Source organism: Tasmannia lanceolata, unplaced genomic scaffold (assembly GCF_043159265.1).
Source record: "Tasmannia lanceolata isolate RefF3 unplaced genomic scaffold, GAP_Taslan_0.1 ptg000024l, whole genome shotgun sequence".
In the NCBI taxonomy this organism is placed as follows: domain Eukaryota; kingdom Viridiplantae; phylum Streptophyta; class Magnoliopsida; order Canellales; family Winteraceae; genus Tasmannia; species Tasmannia lanceolata.
Genome location: NW_027518701.1, coordinates 13606245 through 13623961, shown reverse-complemented (window position 1 = coordinate 13623961; position 17717 = coordinate 13606245). Strand labels below are relative to the sequence as shown.

Sequence of the window (17717 nt, the reverse complement as noted above, 5' to 3'; positions counted from 1 at the left end):
ATAACCTGGTAAAAAGTAATTTTTCGAAAACCTTCTGCTTCACATTGTGTGCAGAAGTTCCCAGAGGACTTGTAAAGACCCTGTAGAAAGGAGATGCCCCAATTAAGTGCAAGCTAAAAGAGTAAGATGTAAACAAATAAGTCAGATCATATAAAATATGTTTCACCTCCAAAGATGTGTTGTCTTGAGGATATATCTCCGTAATGATTTCTAATGTGAATGGGCCAGCTGGTGGAGATAGCAGTGTCAGATGACGTGAGTCCAAATGGTAATCTTCTTTCTGCAACACCGGAGAATGCAAAGTTACGAAAAATGCAGATTTTCATCTACTTCCATAAAATCCAAATATGGTTCAAGTTTACACCATATAACACTTAGACTATGATTCATTGATTTGTGGACACGGACGCGAGTGTCTCGTGTCGACACGAACACGGACTGTTAGACACAGCAAACCCCCAAAATTTAGAAACGGAGACACGATTAAACCAGAAACGAGGACAGAAAAACCAATAGGATACAATGAATATAATATTGGAAATAAGAGTTTGCTTAGGGTTTTAGGTTTAGGACAGGGGATATAACAGCAAATATTAATTGAAGAATAGCTAAAAGAAGAGTATCATTCAAAAAAAAAAAAATAGCTAAAAGAAGAGTCTATAATATAAAAGGTGTTAATAATGATAAAAGAGGTAAACACAATCTTAGATAATAAAACAGAATGTAACACTTGACACGGTACAAAAAAGTGCCGACACGTCTATATTAAGTCTGACACACTTCAAGTAGTACATTTACAAGTGTCGAAAGGAGTGCCGACAAGTGTGGACACAGGTGTCGTGTCGGACATGACACGTGTGAGCAATAAATTCAAAGTGTCAGCTAAATCATAGCACTTAGATCCCAGCAATACTAATTCATCTAGAGAACTTAAGTACTAGGGGGAGTAAGGATACAACAATATCACTTTCTCTATTCTTTTTAATGATGCAACAAATCACTTTATTACACGGATCTATTTTTTACCATATAAGTTATATAACACTTAGATATCTGCAATACCGATGCATCAAAAGAACTGGAGTACTAAGGAACAATATCACTTTATCTGGTTTTTTATCCAAACAGTCCAAACTTATATCCAACAGAGTTAACTTCAAAGGAATATACCTAGAATCAAGAAATTATAACCATACCAAAGGGTAAAGACACAATCATTTCATTGTTCAACTATCAAAAAATGTTACAAGTTTTATAAATTTTACAAAATACTAATCTCTAGAGTTCAATTTGGTAAAAGTGTATTGGCAAACTTGACATCAGAAACAACATTAATAGATGAATTTCATCAAAACAAAAGCACCTGTTAGTTATCGCAATTAATTAAAGGGAGATGAAATTTTCACTTCCCCTGCATTACGCGCACGCTCCCCTTATAACGTGATTTGACGTCAAAAGCTTTAAAGTTGCCCACTTTACACGTCAAATCATGCTACAAGGGGAGCGTGCGCGTAATGCAGAGGGAGTGAAAATATCATCGCCCATTAATTAAAATACCAACTGCTATTGTAATATCGTTTGTGGCCGGGAAGCAAAATAGCAGAGAAAAATCATTTAGCTTCTCCACTGTTTACAATGGCAATTATTTAAAGTTGTGACCATAATATAACACCTGCCCATTGTTTGGGAACCAAGATCCGGGTCTTGACTGGTCAGTCACCAGGGTGAATTGACCAGGTGACTCGGTGGATCAATTTAAATTAATTTATTACATCGAAAATTAAAAAAAGGTAATAGAAACTTTAGTTAAAAGGTAGACAAGGAAAAAAATCTGCTCTAATTTTCTCAACCCGTCACCTAGTTAATGACCTAGTTGTGTCAACTTGGATGAGAGCTGGGTCTTAAAACTCTGCAAGACTTGCCTAACCGCAGCCATTTGGATGCCATTCTACACGAATGCTATGATGCGAGACTTGCATACTCGGGCTGATATGTCACTCAAATAGAGAGGGAAAACAGGAAGTTCTTGGAAAGACACTTTCAATTCTACAATCTCTCAAGCCCCCTACTCTTGGAGAGGAGTTAACCATAATTTAGTTCCTAGTATGACTTGCATTGCTCCGCAAAATTGCAGTGTTAATGGATTATTGCAATTATCATATGAGTATTCAGAATGCAGTCATTTGATTTTAAAAGTTCCTTAGTTATGAAATAGATGAGACAGTTTAGCTTCTAAAGTTTCTATTTGGAATCGAGGAGGTTTGAGTTACACTAGAAAGGTCCAATTAGAAGTTAGGACTGGTATATAGGTACAAACAATCTAGAACAGAGAATTTATTTCTAGAAGAAATTTGGCTACTTCTACTAGAAAATTTTCTACTTTTGTTGTGCGAGAAATCTAGGTTGTCACAGGACTGCTTTAGAAGGGTTTTTAAATTTCGAAAGTGGGTTGAAAAGGTTGATGCGAGAGGGGTTGATTTTTAGTTCAATTTCTGATGAATTACAACTTTTAGTTTTATGCATACTTCTGCTGTATTTTCTCATAAAAACAACACAAAAATCTAATGTTTCTATCCATCGCTTTTCTCTTAGAGATGATAGATTTTATTAAGATAAAAAGGGGCGATGGTAAATTTTTCTATCCAGCCATGTGTTGAGGAGGTGAAAATTATAAAGTCACAAGCAAAATCAATAATAGACATTCAGAAAATAATGTAGTTGAGCTTCAAAAGGCATCTCTTCTAATAGGGGCCTTTACACATGGATATGTACAGCCAATTATACTGGTAGAAAAACACTCCATGCATGATGCTGTTTATTTAAATGTTATGAAATAATAGAGCGGTCTGGATCAAGTTCGGCCAGGTTGGGTCAATCAACTGTGAAGTAGGCTTTGGGTAGACGCGTGGCTTGGGTTGGAATGTGCCCTAGTTCCATTTCTCTTGCGTAGGGTTTGAACAGACCCTCTTGGATAGGTTTTGGAGAGACCCAACCCAACCCACTTACAAGTCGTACATAACACACTTGAGAGAATCTCTAGCATGTAGATATAACAAAAATCAATTAAACCAATGGAACACTAAAGGTGAAAGAATGGGTGTAGTGGAAAAACTACCTTAAGTTCTGTGCCATTAACTTTTATTGAAACGAGCTTGAGATCTATCCCATCCAATGTCAGGGGACAAGAAACACCTGGTACACAAAAATACATCAGTTAGAGACCTACCAAGAAGAATAAAACAAAGCCCAAAAATGTCCTGCAAAGAGTTTGAACTAGACCAGAAAACTAATGAGTGGAACATTTAAGATAAATCCAATTCAACTTTATTAGCACAAAACAAATAATTCAAGTCTTCCAACGAGAAAGACATATGACAGATGCGTTCTTTCCTGGTGGAAGCTATGCAACCTTGTGATATTAACTGATGAATAATACCTTCAACTCTGGGAAAAGCAGTTATTCTAGAAGAGACAATTGTTTTGTCCTCGCCAAGCAAAATTTTCAATTCCACCTGAAGTAATTCAAGAAAGAGATAAGTACCAAGCACATAAAACAACTACAAATGTTAAAAGAGAATCAAAACCTACCAATGTAGGACTGAAAACTCTTCAAGAGGCATAGAAAAAAGAAAGCGAAACAACACCCAAACTAACATGAAGATCCAAACTCCTACATTTAGCAAAATCAAAGGCAAGAAAGTATAATTCCCAAAAAGGAAGAACAATAAAACCAAATAAGATTTTTTATTTCAAATATCATCAAAAGATCAAAAAAAAATACCAAGATCGAGGAGGGCACGAAAAAGAAAACAATAAACGGCACAAAACTAGCTGAACACAAAAATTGAAAAACCTAAATAACTACAAGTCTCAAGGAGGCAGGAAATCAAACCTAGAATCTCATCTATATCGATTCCGAAACGAGCAAGTCAATCCACCTCGCAACTAGCCGAATGCTAAGAGTGTCGGATTTCCGTAGTATGACCTTCAATCACTTTCAAAATCTCTTCAATAGCATTAGTAAAGCTCCAGCCTCCAGGAAAACAACCACCGTTCACCCATCTGACAACGTTGAGGGAGGCACTTTCAATGATAAGACGAACAAGCAGATTATAATCGACCAACCTAATAACAAAGAGGAGAGCCTGCACCCTTAAGACTCATTAGAGTCTTCTCACCAATAGAGACATTGAAGTCCATCTAAACTCTCTCAAAGAACTCATAAGAATACCTCCAATGCTAGATGGGACCGAAATTTCAAGGCTTGACCCGTCAAAGTTTAAGCTTCAAAACCCAAGAGGACGAGGATCCCATCTAAGATGAGGACGATCCTCTCCAAATAGCAAAGCCAGAGAACCACTCAAAATATGTGGAAAGAAGTTACCAAAGTACCTCTAAACAGAGAGATATTAGTCACCCATTGGACAACTACATAGAAAATATGCCTTTGAATGTTGTGCACATTCATCAATATCCCCTTAAAGACTTTGGTTCCATTCCTTCGAGACTAACCACAATGAAGCAGAAAAGAAGGGGTTCTAAAGAACTATACATATAGAGTGCCAACGAACTAAGAACCAATCCTCAAATAAATCTGCTATATGGCCAAGAACCCAACTTTCTCCGAACAAGCTAGGAATGAACGAGCAGAGTGAATGGGTGATCTTACTGATACAAGTGGTCCAGCAAAAATTCTTGACTCTAGGAGCCTAGAAATTTCAAGCACTCCAAGAAGGAGAGGCGCGAGCCTGGCCAGAAAGATGGATATACAAAGAATGTGCTAGAAATCTACCAGTAGAGGACCATCTCCACAATATTTAGTCAACACAAATCCTCATAATAAAGTTCGATTCAATCCTAGCTAAGAAAGCTGTAGCTAAGTCAACCTCCCAATTAAAGAAATTCCTTTTAAATCTAACATTCCAAACCACTTCCAATTCTATCTATAAAATGAATCAATCATGATAATGTCTTTATCCATAGCCATGTTAAACAATGTATCGATTAAATGGTAGCTGCCACACCACTCATCCGTTTAGAATCTAATCTTCTATCCATTTTTTTAACGATAAAGATTAACGTAAGAGGAGCCTTGAGCTCTATAAGCATCCAGCAAAATCTAACCACCAAAGTTAGACCAACATTTGGACACAATGATTGACCTCTAAAGGCTGTCACTATTCCCACTAAATTTTCAAAGCCATTTCCCAAGAAAAGCCTTAAATCATCAATTTCAACTGACGAATACCACAACCCCCCTCCTTAATTTGTCTTGCAAGCCTACTCCCATCCAACTAGATGATATTTCCTTGTATTATCGTCATCATTCCAAAGGAAGATTTTTTGGAGCTGCACAATTCTATTAATCGTTCAAGAAGGGCAGCGAAAAAGGGACATGCAATAAATGGTAGGATTTGCCAGAACTGCCTTGGTGAAAGTAATTTTGGCCCGAAGAGAGAGAAATTATTTCTTCCAAGGATATAATCTTTTTTCCACCACCTTAATGACCGGATCCCGCAGGCTCTTTGAAGGCTTTCCAATGCAGAAAGGAGTACGTAATTAAGAGTTTGAAACGGACATCCCTATCACATTTCCCTCCAAACAAACTCCCATAACCAGACTTACTGAAATTTATGTGCTGGCTGCTGCCCCGAGATCGCTTCGTAGCATCTAAGAACAGCCTTGAGATTTTTAATCTTCTACACCTTATGATAGCTAAGGAGTAAGGTATTGTCAGCAAGTTGCAGGTGAGAAATATCGAACCTGTCATGCCCAATGCAAAAGTCTTCAATCAGGCCACAAGATCTAGCTTAAAACATCATCCTACTGAAAGCATCTGCCATATTAGTGAGCAAAAATGAGGAAAGAGGCGCACCCTGATGTAAACTTCTAGATATCTAAAAGAAATAGTTAGGTGATCCATTCAAAAGGATCGAAACCCAAATCGACGAATCCTTCCCATTAGGTGATCTAGACAATCCCATTCCATTCTGTCATATGTTTTTATCATGTAAATTTTACATAGAACAACCCTTCTTGTAGGTCCAACAATAAAACTCGATGCATTTGTCAGTAAGTAAAGCTGGATCGAGTATTTGTCTATCCTCTGTGAAAGCCACTGAGTATTAGAGATGATGTCTCGAAACACTCCACAAAGTCTATTATCATCCAACACTTTAGGTAAATTTTATAAACACAACCCAAAAGGCTAGTTTGTTGAAAAATGAAAAATCTTTCTTCACTATCCTTTTAGAGGATCAATGTGATGAAGGTGGCTCCCGTACGTCACTAAAAATTTTGACTTCAAAAAATTCATAAAACAGCTTCATGTCCCCTTTAGTCCACTCCCAAAACTCCAGAAAAAAGGACAAATAGAAGCCATCTAACCCCGTCTCTTTGCAATGAGAAAATATAGTCTCTGGCCTCTTCCCTGGAAAACAATCTTTTCAATTCCAGCTCTCAAGAATCTCAATATCTAACTTATCAAACATCACATTCTTCGGCCTAGGAAGGGTCTAAAACCTTCAAAGGTAATCTAACATAAAAGTAGGAAGCAATCTCCGGAGATGAGATTTTGCTCAGCTACCATCACATCGTTGATAATTAGCGAATGAATTCTATTAGCAAGTATTCCAGCACTGGCGATATGAAAGCAGGAAGTGTTCTCATCCCCCTCATTCAACCATTTCAATTTGTACCTTTGTTTCCATTTGATTACACTCCTCCAAGAGATGTCATTTTTCTTGTGATTCTTCTCAGCTGAGAAGACCAGAGTCACGGATACCATCAACGATCTCTAGAATTTGAATAATGTCCATCCTCTACTCCACATCTCCCAAAAGCTCCTTGGCCCACGATTTAAGATTTGCTTTAACAAATCTAAGTTTCTGCCCTAATTTCACATCGGACAGACCTGAGACCTCCGCTTTGAACCACCAGGACTCCAATGTCTTTCGTAGAGCGGACTTCCAACCAAGCAAGTTCAAACAGAAAGTGAGAAGAGCCCCACGATCCCAACCTTGATCAAGGAGGATGGGAAGATGTCTCGAAATTAACTTAGACTAGGCTGGTTGTGAAACTCCCGAAAAGGTAGCAAACGACTTTTACTTTGGTAATGTTCTCGGGTGAAGTTGGCATCGGAAGAGGCAAACCCACAAGGGCATTTCTACAGACAAAATCTGAGAAACTGACAATGCCTAAGAAATTCCAGAACTCCCAACCCTTTCCCCGGGAAGGGGGTCACATTAAAGGCCCTACACCATGATATCTACCAACGATCACGAATCAGGGAAAGCTCATACCACATGGAGTCACAGAGGGATCCCAAAGTAGGACCGTACAAAGCTGAGAAAGCCCACTGTGAATTATCCTCCGCTCTCTTTAATCTAACGGATACAAAGAAAACTCCAATAACCATTTCATGTGAAAATTGTCACATCTCAAACCACAAGAATGCCACCAGCCGAACCAGTAGTATCGAGAGCCAAAAAACAATCTAAAAGCACCTTTGGATAACACTACATAACAATATCCTTTTGTGATTTCATGAGAAGATCAATGAACAGTATCAGGACAAAAGTAAAAAAGGAACATAATCTTTTAACTCATAGGAGAAGTGTGGTCTCAAGCAATAAGTTGTTTCTAGCAATAAGTTGTTTCTTTGAGATGATATCTCACAAAAAGGGTCGCCTGCCACTTTGTCCTAAACACGGACATAACACAACAATAACAGGATACTTATAACTTGTAAGTGAATACGGGTCATCAAATACATATATATACGTAGAGTGAAATATCTGTAGCAAAGAACCAATAAAAAAAGACTCGATCTCCGTCAATCACGGGTCACGGCAAAGCATGGAACAGAAAATGAGGGGCCAACAAAGCAAGCTCAAGTTTACACATTTATACTACCTCAAAGTGGATCAAGAGGCTGATCTTCCCTCTAAGAAGATCAATCACGTTACGAACCATTCGGGTTCGTAACATTTGGTGTGTATATATATATATATATATAAGGAAAGTGTTCCTGTGCAGCTGTGCAGGGAGCTTCCCTACTCTTAAGTGGCTTAAAAAGCCACCGATTGGTTCGTATGGCAAGTCCACCTTTGCGGGGTCCACAAAAAGCGACCAATCGGTGGCTTTTTAAGCCACTTAAGCACAGGGAGCTCCCTGCGCAGCAGGAACACTTCTCTCTCTCTCTCTCTCTCTCTCTCTCTCTCTCTCTCTCTCTCTCTCTCTCTCTCTCTCACTATATATATATATATATATATATATATATATATATATATTGATTTGTAATGATAAGTAACCTGAAAGCCTCACAGAAGCAGCAACTACAGGACTGGAGCTGCACTAACCAATCCTAAAATCCTTGAAATGTAACTATCTGTGTCACAAATATCATTCTCGGGAATTTCTCGGCAATGGAAAATCTCGAGATATATTAATTCTTTTTATTTTTCCAAGTTTATATAGGGAAAAACCGATAAAAATAAAAGTATTTAAATATATATATATATATATAATTTAAGAAAAATATATTTTTAATAGTAAAATGTAAGAAAATTATAAAATAAATATCGTAAAAATATCGGGATAATATAGTGATATTATCGCGATAATTTATGATAAAAATGAAAATATCACTATATTTTTTAAATCTCAGGATTATTTCAGGATTTTGTCGTTTTATCAAAATGTCGCAATTAAAATGTGATATTTTAAAAATATTAGAGATATTTGTGACATAGGAAACTATTTAGTCACAACATGTAAAAACATATTTTATCTCCTTAAGGGATGGTAATATTATTTTTTTTATTGCATAATGGGATTGTAACATATAAAACTGCTAAGTACTTTTGTTTCTCATCATGTTTCTGATCACCTCGATCACATTCTCTGCAATGTTCCTTTTTTTAACAAATTATTATTGCCATTCAGTAAATACAAACATGTAAAAACATATTTTGTAAGGGTTGATGTACCAGAAGTTATAGGATCAAGTGGAAGAAATAATAGCATCAAAGGTTCCTCACTCAAGAAAGCAACATTACTTCACAGATTTATAGACAACCCATATTTGTAGAGCATCAAAGATTCCAAAAAGCAACAGCTTCTAAATTGAGAGTTTATTTGAAAGAGGAGTTTTTGACCTTCAAATCAAATTTGTCAGCGTACTGTCAAGGTTTACTTTAGATGCAGAAGAAGACAAATTTTGAAAATAACGTGGTTTGAAACCTCAATGCAGGCATCATCCTCAACATCAGTCACAGGGTTAAGTAAGACTAGAAAGAAGTTTAAAAGATAAGTCTATGGGCATGTTGCAAGTCAAAAACCAATTTAAAGTTGAAATATCTTCATTGATAAGTGAATTTTGAGAATTTAAACATAATACAAAAGCCTCCCAGCTAAATTGCAAATGACGTACTTTTTGATCCGTCAAAAATCCTAGTTTTCAATTCAAATATGACAGTGTAGTAAGTCATTTCAAACCTACGAAGGTCACTATTTCAAAGCCCTCATCATAACAAGGTTTCAGGTTTTAGGTTTCGGTCTATGATTTGTGGACACGGACACAAGTGTCGCGTGCCGACACGAACACGGAGTGTCGGACACGGCAAACCCCCAAACTTTAGAAAAGGGGACACGGCTAAACAGAAAGTATATGTTATCATGATTTGTGGATATGGATTCGAGTGTCCAGTTTGGACATGGATACGAGTTGTCTAAATGAGGTAAACATAATATTCAATAAAAAACAGAATTCACACTTGACATGGTACAAAAACATGTCCAGACACCCACATTAAGTCTAACACTTCCAGTAATACAAGTAAAAGTGTCCAAAGGAGTGTCGACATGTGTGGACACGCGTGTCGTGTCGGACACGGTAGGACACGTGAGTCGGCAATAAATTCGAAGTGTCAGCCAAATCATAGGTTTCGGTGTGTGTTTTGGTCATAATAGTAATAGAAACATATTGGTTTCGGATGGAAATTTAAGTAGAAATCCTGTAGAATCATGAAAACGTATGAAAAAATATGCAAATGAAGGATATTTAAGATGAAACTTCAAGAAGCATTAAACTAAGCACAAATACACACTAAAACCCATCACATGAGTAAAAACAAATCACCCATAATGGTTCAACAACATCCAACACCTAGTGACATGTGTTGTCACATATACGTATGTCTGATAATACAGAGCATGCCACATTTCAAATATAATTCATTTAAATATTTATACATAAATACTAGATTTCACATGTAATTCATTTAAATATTTATACATAATGCATACACCACATTTCACATGCAATTCCTATAAATATAATTATGTAACACATACATATACCACTAATAAAATTACAATTTCGATTTTGGTATGCAGTTCGGTGGGGAAGGAAACAGAAACATTTTGGTAGTTTTGTGGCGGTTTTGGTGGAAATTAAAGCCATAATTCAGAGTTTTGAACCTTTAAGTGATCAAAGAAAACAACAAAGTAATACTCATCATGAAAATAGAAAAGGAAATGGTGATGTACGAAAACCAGTCAACCTACATCATGGTAATAGGCAGTGGTGGGAGAATCAGTAAACAATGAAGAGAAATGTTATCAGCACAACCATATTTTGATATTTGAACAAACCCAGCTGTCTTTTCTTCTTTAATTGGCTCCTGAGAGCTTTTCGAGAAATGTAATAACCTTTTGACGGCTCTTTAAATTGTAAAAGACAAAATGGTTAGTGAAAATATCAAAATATGGTTGTGCTGATATCAATTCCCTATTTTTTTATTGGCCAATAAAGTAATCGTTGAAAAACATAAATCTATGGGATGAAGGAAAAAACAAGACCAAAGAGAAAAAGTCAAAGCATAGCATTCCGTAGTTCAAATGAAATAGGTATCTTTAGGAAGGAGGTTATTAATTCCTACAAAAAGTTAGCGGCAAGAAATTGTGGCTGCAGTAAATAGAATTAGAATGTTGATAATGACTGGTAACTCGGAGGGAAAGTAAAAAAATAATAAGCTATTTCTATCAGTGTTTCAAAATGCGGATGCGGATTGAAATACGACCAAAGCAAATCTTAGTCGACTCGCCATGACGAGGCAGAGCAATCGGTTAACCCAATCGAGTACTTGGCTGACACGATGGGGTACTCCAAAGAGTCAGGAGTTTATGGATTTTGTAGGGCAAAATGCGGACAGGGACAAGAGCGCGGCCAAGGTAAAAAGAGGGAGGGAGTTTTGAAACTATGATTTGTATCTTTTGTGGTGATATGTCCTCCTATAATCATGACTGATGTAAGTAATTTTATGGGAATAGATGCAAAACAAGCAAACATAAGTAAAAACAATGGGATGGAAGATGATCCCATAACCATCAATGTTGAGCAGAGGTCTCAAATCTCAATTTTTGTCATTCAATAAAAAGAATTTCAAGGAATACACATAATCCACTCAGAAAAAAAGTATGAGTAAGACTCTAAATAGCCCTAAAGCCTCCTTGAAGATCTTCACCATTCATTACCAACTAATCCTAGAGACTCAGATGCAACAAAATAAACTTTACTGAACCCAATGTGAAGTCTTGAAACAATAAAGAATTAAAGTAAACAAACCGAACTAAATCATACCACTTCAACCCTTCCTTAAAATCAAATAAACATAAAGCCAAAAAAAATTAAAATTTTAGAATGATATAGTGAGAATTGTTCTCCTGAAACCTGAAGTTGATGGAATCGATTCCAATGAACTTTTACAAGCTTCCAAGATATCATAAATTGTAGGATCAAAAGGTCCCTAAACAATGTATCTCACTCATGACGAAAATTTGTCAAAAATTCAAGTAACACACCTTCAAAAGCATCACCCTTTCAAATAAGTCCACCCTAGTATTCCAATTCCCAAAGCTCTGAATCTTCAATATATTGCCTTCTTGTCATCATAATTTTATATATTGTTAGAATTCTCTGGGAAATAAGGGCGTGTTCGGCAACTATTCTTTTACGGGATTTTCCCCTTTTTTAGGGGTGGAGAGTGACGTAAGCCAAAAAAATCTCAAAAATCTTGTTCGGCTGCGTGACCCGCTAAGGTCTGTTTCTAAAATTTCTGCTACTTTTTCGACTAAAAACTAGGATTCCTTGAAGCAATAAATAACCGTTTCTAAAGTTTCTCATCACTCCGATTCCGCCCGATTCTTTAGGCAAGAATGAGAAGTGTTGCCGAACATGCCCTAAGTAAATACTCCTCTTCATCAAGATACCCGTTAAAGGGGTCACTCGCAGAACTCCAATTTATTATTTCTTGTGGATCAGATCACCCCAATCATACATTACTGCCTTTCTTCACCATGCACCGGTTTCCAACAAGCCTTCATATTCTGCATTTTCTCCTCACTTCAAGCATGAAAATCCACAACTTCTGAACTTAGCGTCCCTTTCCGAGCAGCCATAGAGCCCGCGCACAACGAAACTCCAAAAATCAGAAGTTTCGTTCATACCATTGATGCAGAACATTTTAGGGGGCTAGATTCAAATCAAGGAAATAATAAAATACACATAAAAAAGAAGTGCGAAGATAATTATCAATGTCCATGAAAGCTCTCAAACTATGTAAATAAATAAAAAATGTATGATAAATGTCAAAGGCATATATATAATATATGAGAAAACAGTTTCTACACACAAGTGTAGATAAGTTATCTACACACTAGCTTAAAATAAAGTGGAGGGCATATTGTTTGGGTGATCCAAACCATTCATTTGATTGGCCCTCACATAGATAGGGTGTCCACAAAAAATCAGCTCCATAGGATCATCCCAACCCTACGATTGTGGAGGTAAAATGGGCGTGCCTTCACAAATCTGTCCATTTTTTGCCTCCACGGTTCGAAGAGTTAGGATGATCCTATGAAGCTGATTTTTTTGGCACACCCTATCTATGTGAGGACCCATCAAATGAATGCTTTGGATCACCCAAACAATGTGGGCCCCCACTGTATTTTAAGCTAGTGTGTGGATAACTTATCTACAATTGTGTGTAGAAACCGTTTTCTCATAATATATATATATATATATATATATATATAGAGAGAGAGAGAGAGAGAATAGAGTCTTTTCCCATCACTGATGTGATGGATTCATTCATGACAAGATGATCTAGAAAAGCTCTTAGACAAATTGATCACTTAAGCAAGCAAAAAATCGAAAGTTTGTCACAAAAAAAATTCCAGTAAGCATACAATTGACACTAAAACCATGTAAATAACAACTTGGCACTTGCTTAGATAATAATTGTCCAGGATAAAAGCATTAGAACAAGTTAGTTCGTCACAAACAAAATTCCAACAAGCATACAATTGACACTAAAATGATGTAAATAACAACTTGCCACGTGATTAGATATTAGATGATAACTTCCCATGATAAAACCATTATAACAAGTTCTGTGATGATAATTAAATAGAAATACAATTAAATGCCCACGGTAATACAGAGGCATTCTCTGCACAAATAGCATAAACGTATGGAGAAAACATGAATTTCAACATAAACTTTTCGGGCTCATACCGAATCAAAGAAATAATCGGGCAACTTGTAATCCTTTAGAAAAATCTCTTTGGGAATATCCATTTTCGACTCTTCAACTTTAGCTGGTAGGGGTTGTGTCGCAACTGAACAATATAACCGCCTGTTGCTTTGCTGGATTCCCTGAAAAAAAAGTTCTTAATTTCATAATTGTTGTACAAATAAGCCTAACTAATACAGGAAATAAACAAGTGAAGAAGATGACATGTCTTTTCCCCTGGTCATTGATCTAATGGCATGTCAAGGATCTAAGGACAAATCACAATAAAAGCAAGGAAAGAAAAAAAGAAATACCATGTGCGTGAAAAGAATATAAAGATTCAAGTTTGTAACAGGTACATTGGTACATTAAGGATACTCATTTAACAAAGCAAGCAACAACAAAAAGAAAGCATTTCTTCAATGATATTGATAAAAAAAACTGTAAATTCAATCAATCATGAGATGATGAAAGGACAAACAAGAAAATATGGTAAATAAAACGATTTCAATTTGATCTCGTGCCAAAACTATGTCAGCAGGTTCATATAAGGACCTCCTGATGAGCATCTTTCTATAGACTTGGGTATACTTACAATATTTTCATTGGACTATATGTAATCTACCTATAAGAAGAACAGTATTACTGGGAAATCCACAGTACAGGTTTTGGACTTTGATGTACTTACTAAAGAAGAAAGCTGAAACCAACAACTCCTCCAATCCTTAGCCTGTATAGAATTTATACAAAAAATAGGAATCCTCATTCAGTTTCAAAGTGCAAACAGCGTATAGATAATGAATTTTTAAAATGTACTCAAGTTTGGAGTGGCATTTTTTTTCTTTTCTAAATAGGTCTAAGTTTGGAGTTGCACACAGAGAAAATACCGGCAAATAATAACTTTTAAGATCAAGAAGTAAGTCAATAACCTTATTGGATATAAGAAGCATAGGAACTAAACTCCATCAAAAAGGTCAGGTACTAACCTCTTTATTAAATTTTAGGTGATTTCTGTAGAAAAGTTTTGCTGGATGCTGTATGGGACTTCTACAACAGGCAGCCTGAATCTGCAGACAAAAGATAAAAAGCCTTGAGAAATGAAAAGGCAAGATACAATTACAAGATACAAACTATCAAGTAAAATGCAGATATCTATAAAATAGAAGGTGAAAGTGCTCCTTTGAAGTTTGTTTAAAACAATATTTAGGACCTGAAATCAAATTTAAAAACATGTTGGAATGGATACAACCAGTAGAGTAACCATTTGACTCTATATTGATTAAAATCAAACAGAAACACAATCCATGCATGCAAAACAATCCGTGACATGCAAATAAGTATGAAAGCAATTAGAAAGAAAACATAAAAAAATGATTCAAGAAAAAACAAGTAGGGCTATCGACAATAATTACAAGATACAAATTGAACCATCCGTCATCCATGTATCAAAGAAACATCATGGTAAAGTTCAAACTTTTTTTTTAATGAGAAAGTCCAAACTAAACATCAAACCAAAGTAACTTCACTGAAGAGAAAGGGGCAAGCAACAAAACAAATAAAACACCATAAACAATCTGAAAGAAAGTCTATACACGGTCAATAAAGTTTTGTCATTTGACTTAAAAAACAAGATCCCTGAAATCATGTCTAACCAAAACCAAATACCCTTCCCTGAAAATAATAGGTACACCATATTTTGCGTATGCAGAATGCACATTTCACTGTCAAAAATGATAGTTTAACATTTTTTCAGGCATAACAATTATATTTGGAATGGTAATAAGTAAAATAAAATTAAAATTAGTGATATTTGAATTGCACCGCCCAGATGGCTCCCATTTATAATAAATCTCCAACATTACAACTAATCGAACTTATCATCAGGCAAACCTCTACAAGACAAAAGATCCCAGAATTCATTTATAACCAAAATCAAATGCCCTTCCCTAAAAATAATCGGGACACCATAATGTACGTATGCACACTCCATAGTCGAAAATAGAGAAATTATAAGATAAAGGGCCGTATAAAAACGTACTCATCATCCCATCCATGATATTTGATGTAACGGCAGCTAACTTTTTGAGGAGCTTCTGTTGGATCAAATATCAAGGGTGGTACCTCTGTCGTACAACCTTTACGTGATTATACAGCCTTTCATCCTATAATTTCCCTCGAAAATAATAGTTTAACACCCTTCAGACATTACAAGAATGGTAACAAGTAAAATAACATAAAAATTAGTGATATTTGACTTCCACTGCGGAGATGGCTCCCACTTATAATACATCTCCGACATTACAACCATTAGAACTTATCAGTAGGCGAACCACTAAAAAAATCTCAGCAAGAATCAGATATGAAAAACAGCATGCCACTACATAACGTAAAATGCAACGGAAAAGACAAACAACTTAACCGTTTTTTTTTGAGATGCTTCTGATAGAGGCCAACTTAACCTTATAATAAAATTGAAAAATCCAAAAATAAAAAATAAAAAATAACACTCACAAATCGAAGAAATGTTCCGTAAAACTATCATACATAAACATCAATGCTGGATTTCACTACAAATATTAGTCTTAAATTTCATCACATGAAAACATAAGAATGTGTGTGTGTGTGTGTGAGGAAATGGTTTGTGAGCAGCTGCTCAGATAAGCTTATCTAAGCAGGAGCTCACAAACACATGTGGCCCCACATTTTTTGGGGGGTCCAAAGCATTCATTTGGAAGGCCCTTCCATGGATAAGGTGTGTACCAAAAATCAGCGCTATAGAATCATCCTAACCCTGCCATTTGTGGAGGGAAAAAATGGGCAGAAACATGGACACACAGTGTCTGTCCATTTTCCCCTCCACCTTTGATTGGGTTAGGATGAGCCTATTGATCTGATTTTTTGTACACACCCTATCCATGGAAGGGCCTTCCAAATGAATGCTTTGGATCCCCCCAAAAATGTGGGGCCACATGTGTTTGTGAGCTCCTGCTCAGATAAGCTTGTCTAAGCAGCTGCTCACAAACCATTTTTGGTACACACCCTATCCATGGAAGGGCCTTCCAAATGAATGCTTTGGATCCCCCAAAAATGTGGGGCCACATGTGTTTGTGAGCTCCTGCTCAAATAAGCTTATCTGAGCAGTTGCTCACAAACCATTTCCTCATATATATATATATATATATATATATATATATATATATATATATATATATATATATATAAGAATAGAGTTCCTGAGGGTGCTCTCATATAAGCTTATATGAGGTGGCTCTCACAAAACATAAGGGCCCACGTTGTTAGGATGATCCGAAGCATTCATTTGAAAGGCCCCATCATAGATAGGTTGTGTACAAAAAATCAGCTCCATTTGATCATCCTAACCCCTCCAAAAGTGGGGGCAAAAATGGGCAGATTTGTAGACAAAACGTGTCTATCCATTTTTGCCCCCACTTTTAGAGGGGTTAGGATGATCCAATGAAGCTGATTTTTTGTACACACCCTATCTATGATGGGGCCTTTCAAATGAATGCTTCGGATCACCCTAACAATGTGGGCCCCTTATGTTTTGTAAGAGCCACCTCATATAAGCTATATGAGGGCACCCTCTCTCTCTCTCTCTCTCTCTCTCTCTCTAGATATATATATATATATATATATATATATATATATATATATATATATATATATATATATATAGAGAGAGAGAGAGAGAGGGACAACAATCAAGCAAGGCACGTACTCAGAAACTTCAAGGCATGAATATAAAAAAGCCATGAAACAATCCAAAAAAAAAAGTCATACAGGAAAGTTTCATCAAAAAAATATTAGGCCAAGTCATCAAACAATCGAAAAAAGAAACAAAAATACAAGTCATACAGTTCATCAAAAAAATAATAATAGGCAAGGATAATCACATGAACTGATGAGATTAAGCCCAAAAAACCCATCTTTGCGAAACCCGGACTTTTGGAAGGCAGAATCAACCGAGCCATGTAACTGAACTCACTCAAGGGTTGTTCCAAAATCAAAACTTTAATAAATATTCAACAAAAAAACAACCCAAAAAAAAATACCCAGACATAAAAACCCCACAAAGATGGTAAAAGAATCCAAAACCCTGAGTTCAGAGGAAAAAACAGA

At 36.2% G+C, this 17717-nt stretch overlaps 1 protein-coding gene across 1 annotated transcript in view; it reads right to left on the bottom strand.

The window, feature by feature from the left end:
• The window catches only part of LOC143857371 (Peptidase M1 family protein), a 61060-nt gene extending 43343 nt beyond the window's left edge, over nt 1–17717 (bottom strand). Inside the window, exons 1-8 of the mRNA XM_077367799.1 lie at nt 17492–17717; nt 14564–14644; nt 14266–14307; nt 13580–13720; nt 3437–3512; nt 3116–3192; nt 167–280; nt 6–80 (exon numbers count right to left, since the gene is read on the bottom strand). Of these exons, the coding sequence (XP_077223914.1) occupies nt 6–80; nt 167–280; nt 3116–3192; nt 3437–3512; nt 13580–13720; nt 14266–14307; nt 14564–14644; nt 17492–17569 (684 nt within the window). The 5' untranslated portion in view covers nt 17570–17717. The remainder of the gene's footprint in view (nt 1–5; nt 81–166; nt 281–3115; nt 3193–3436; nt 3513–13579; nt 13721–14265; nt 14308–14563; nt 14645–17491) is intronic.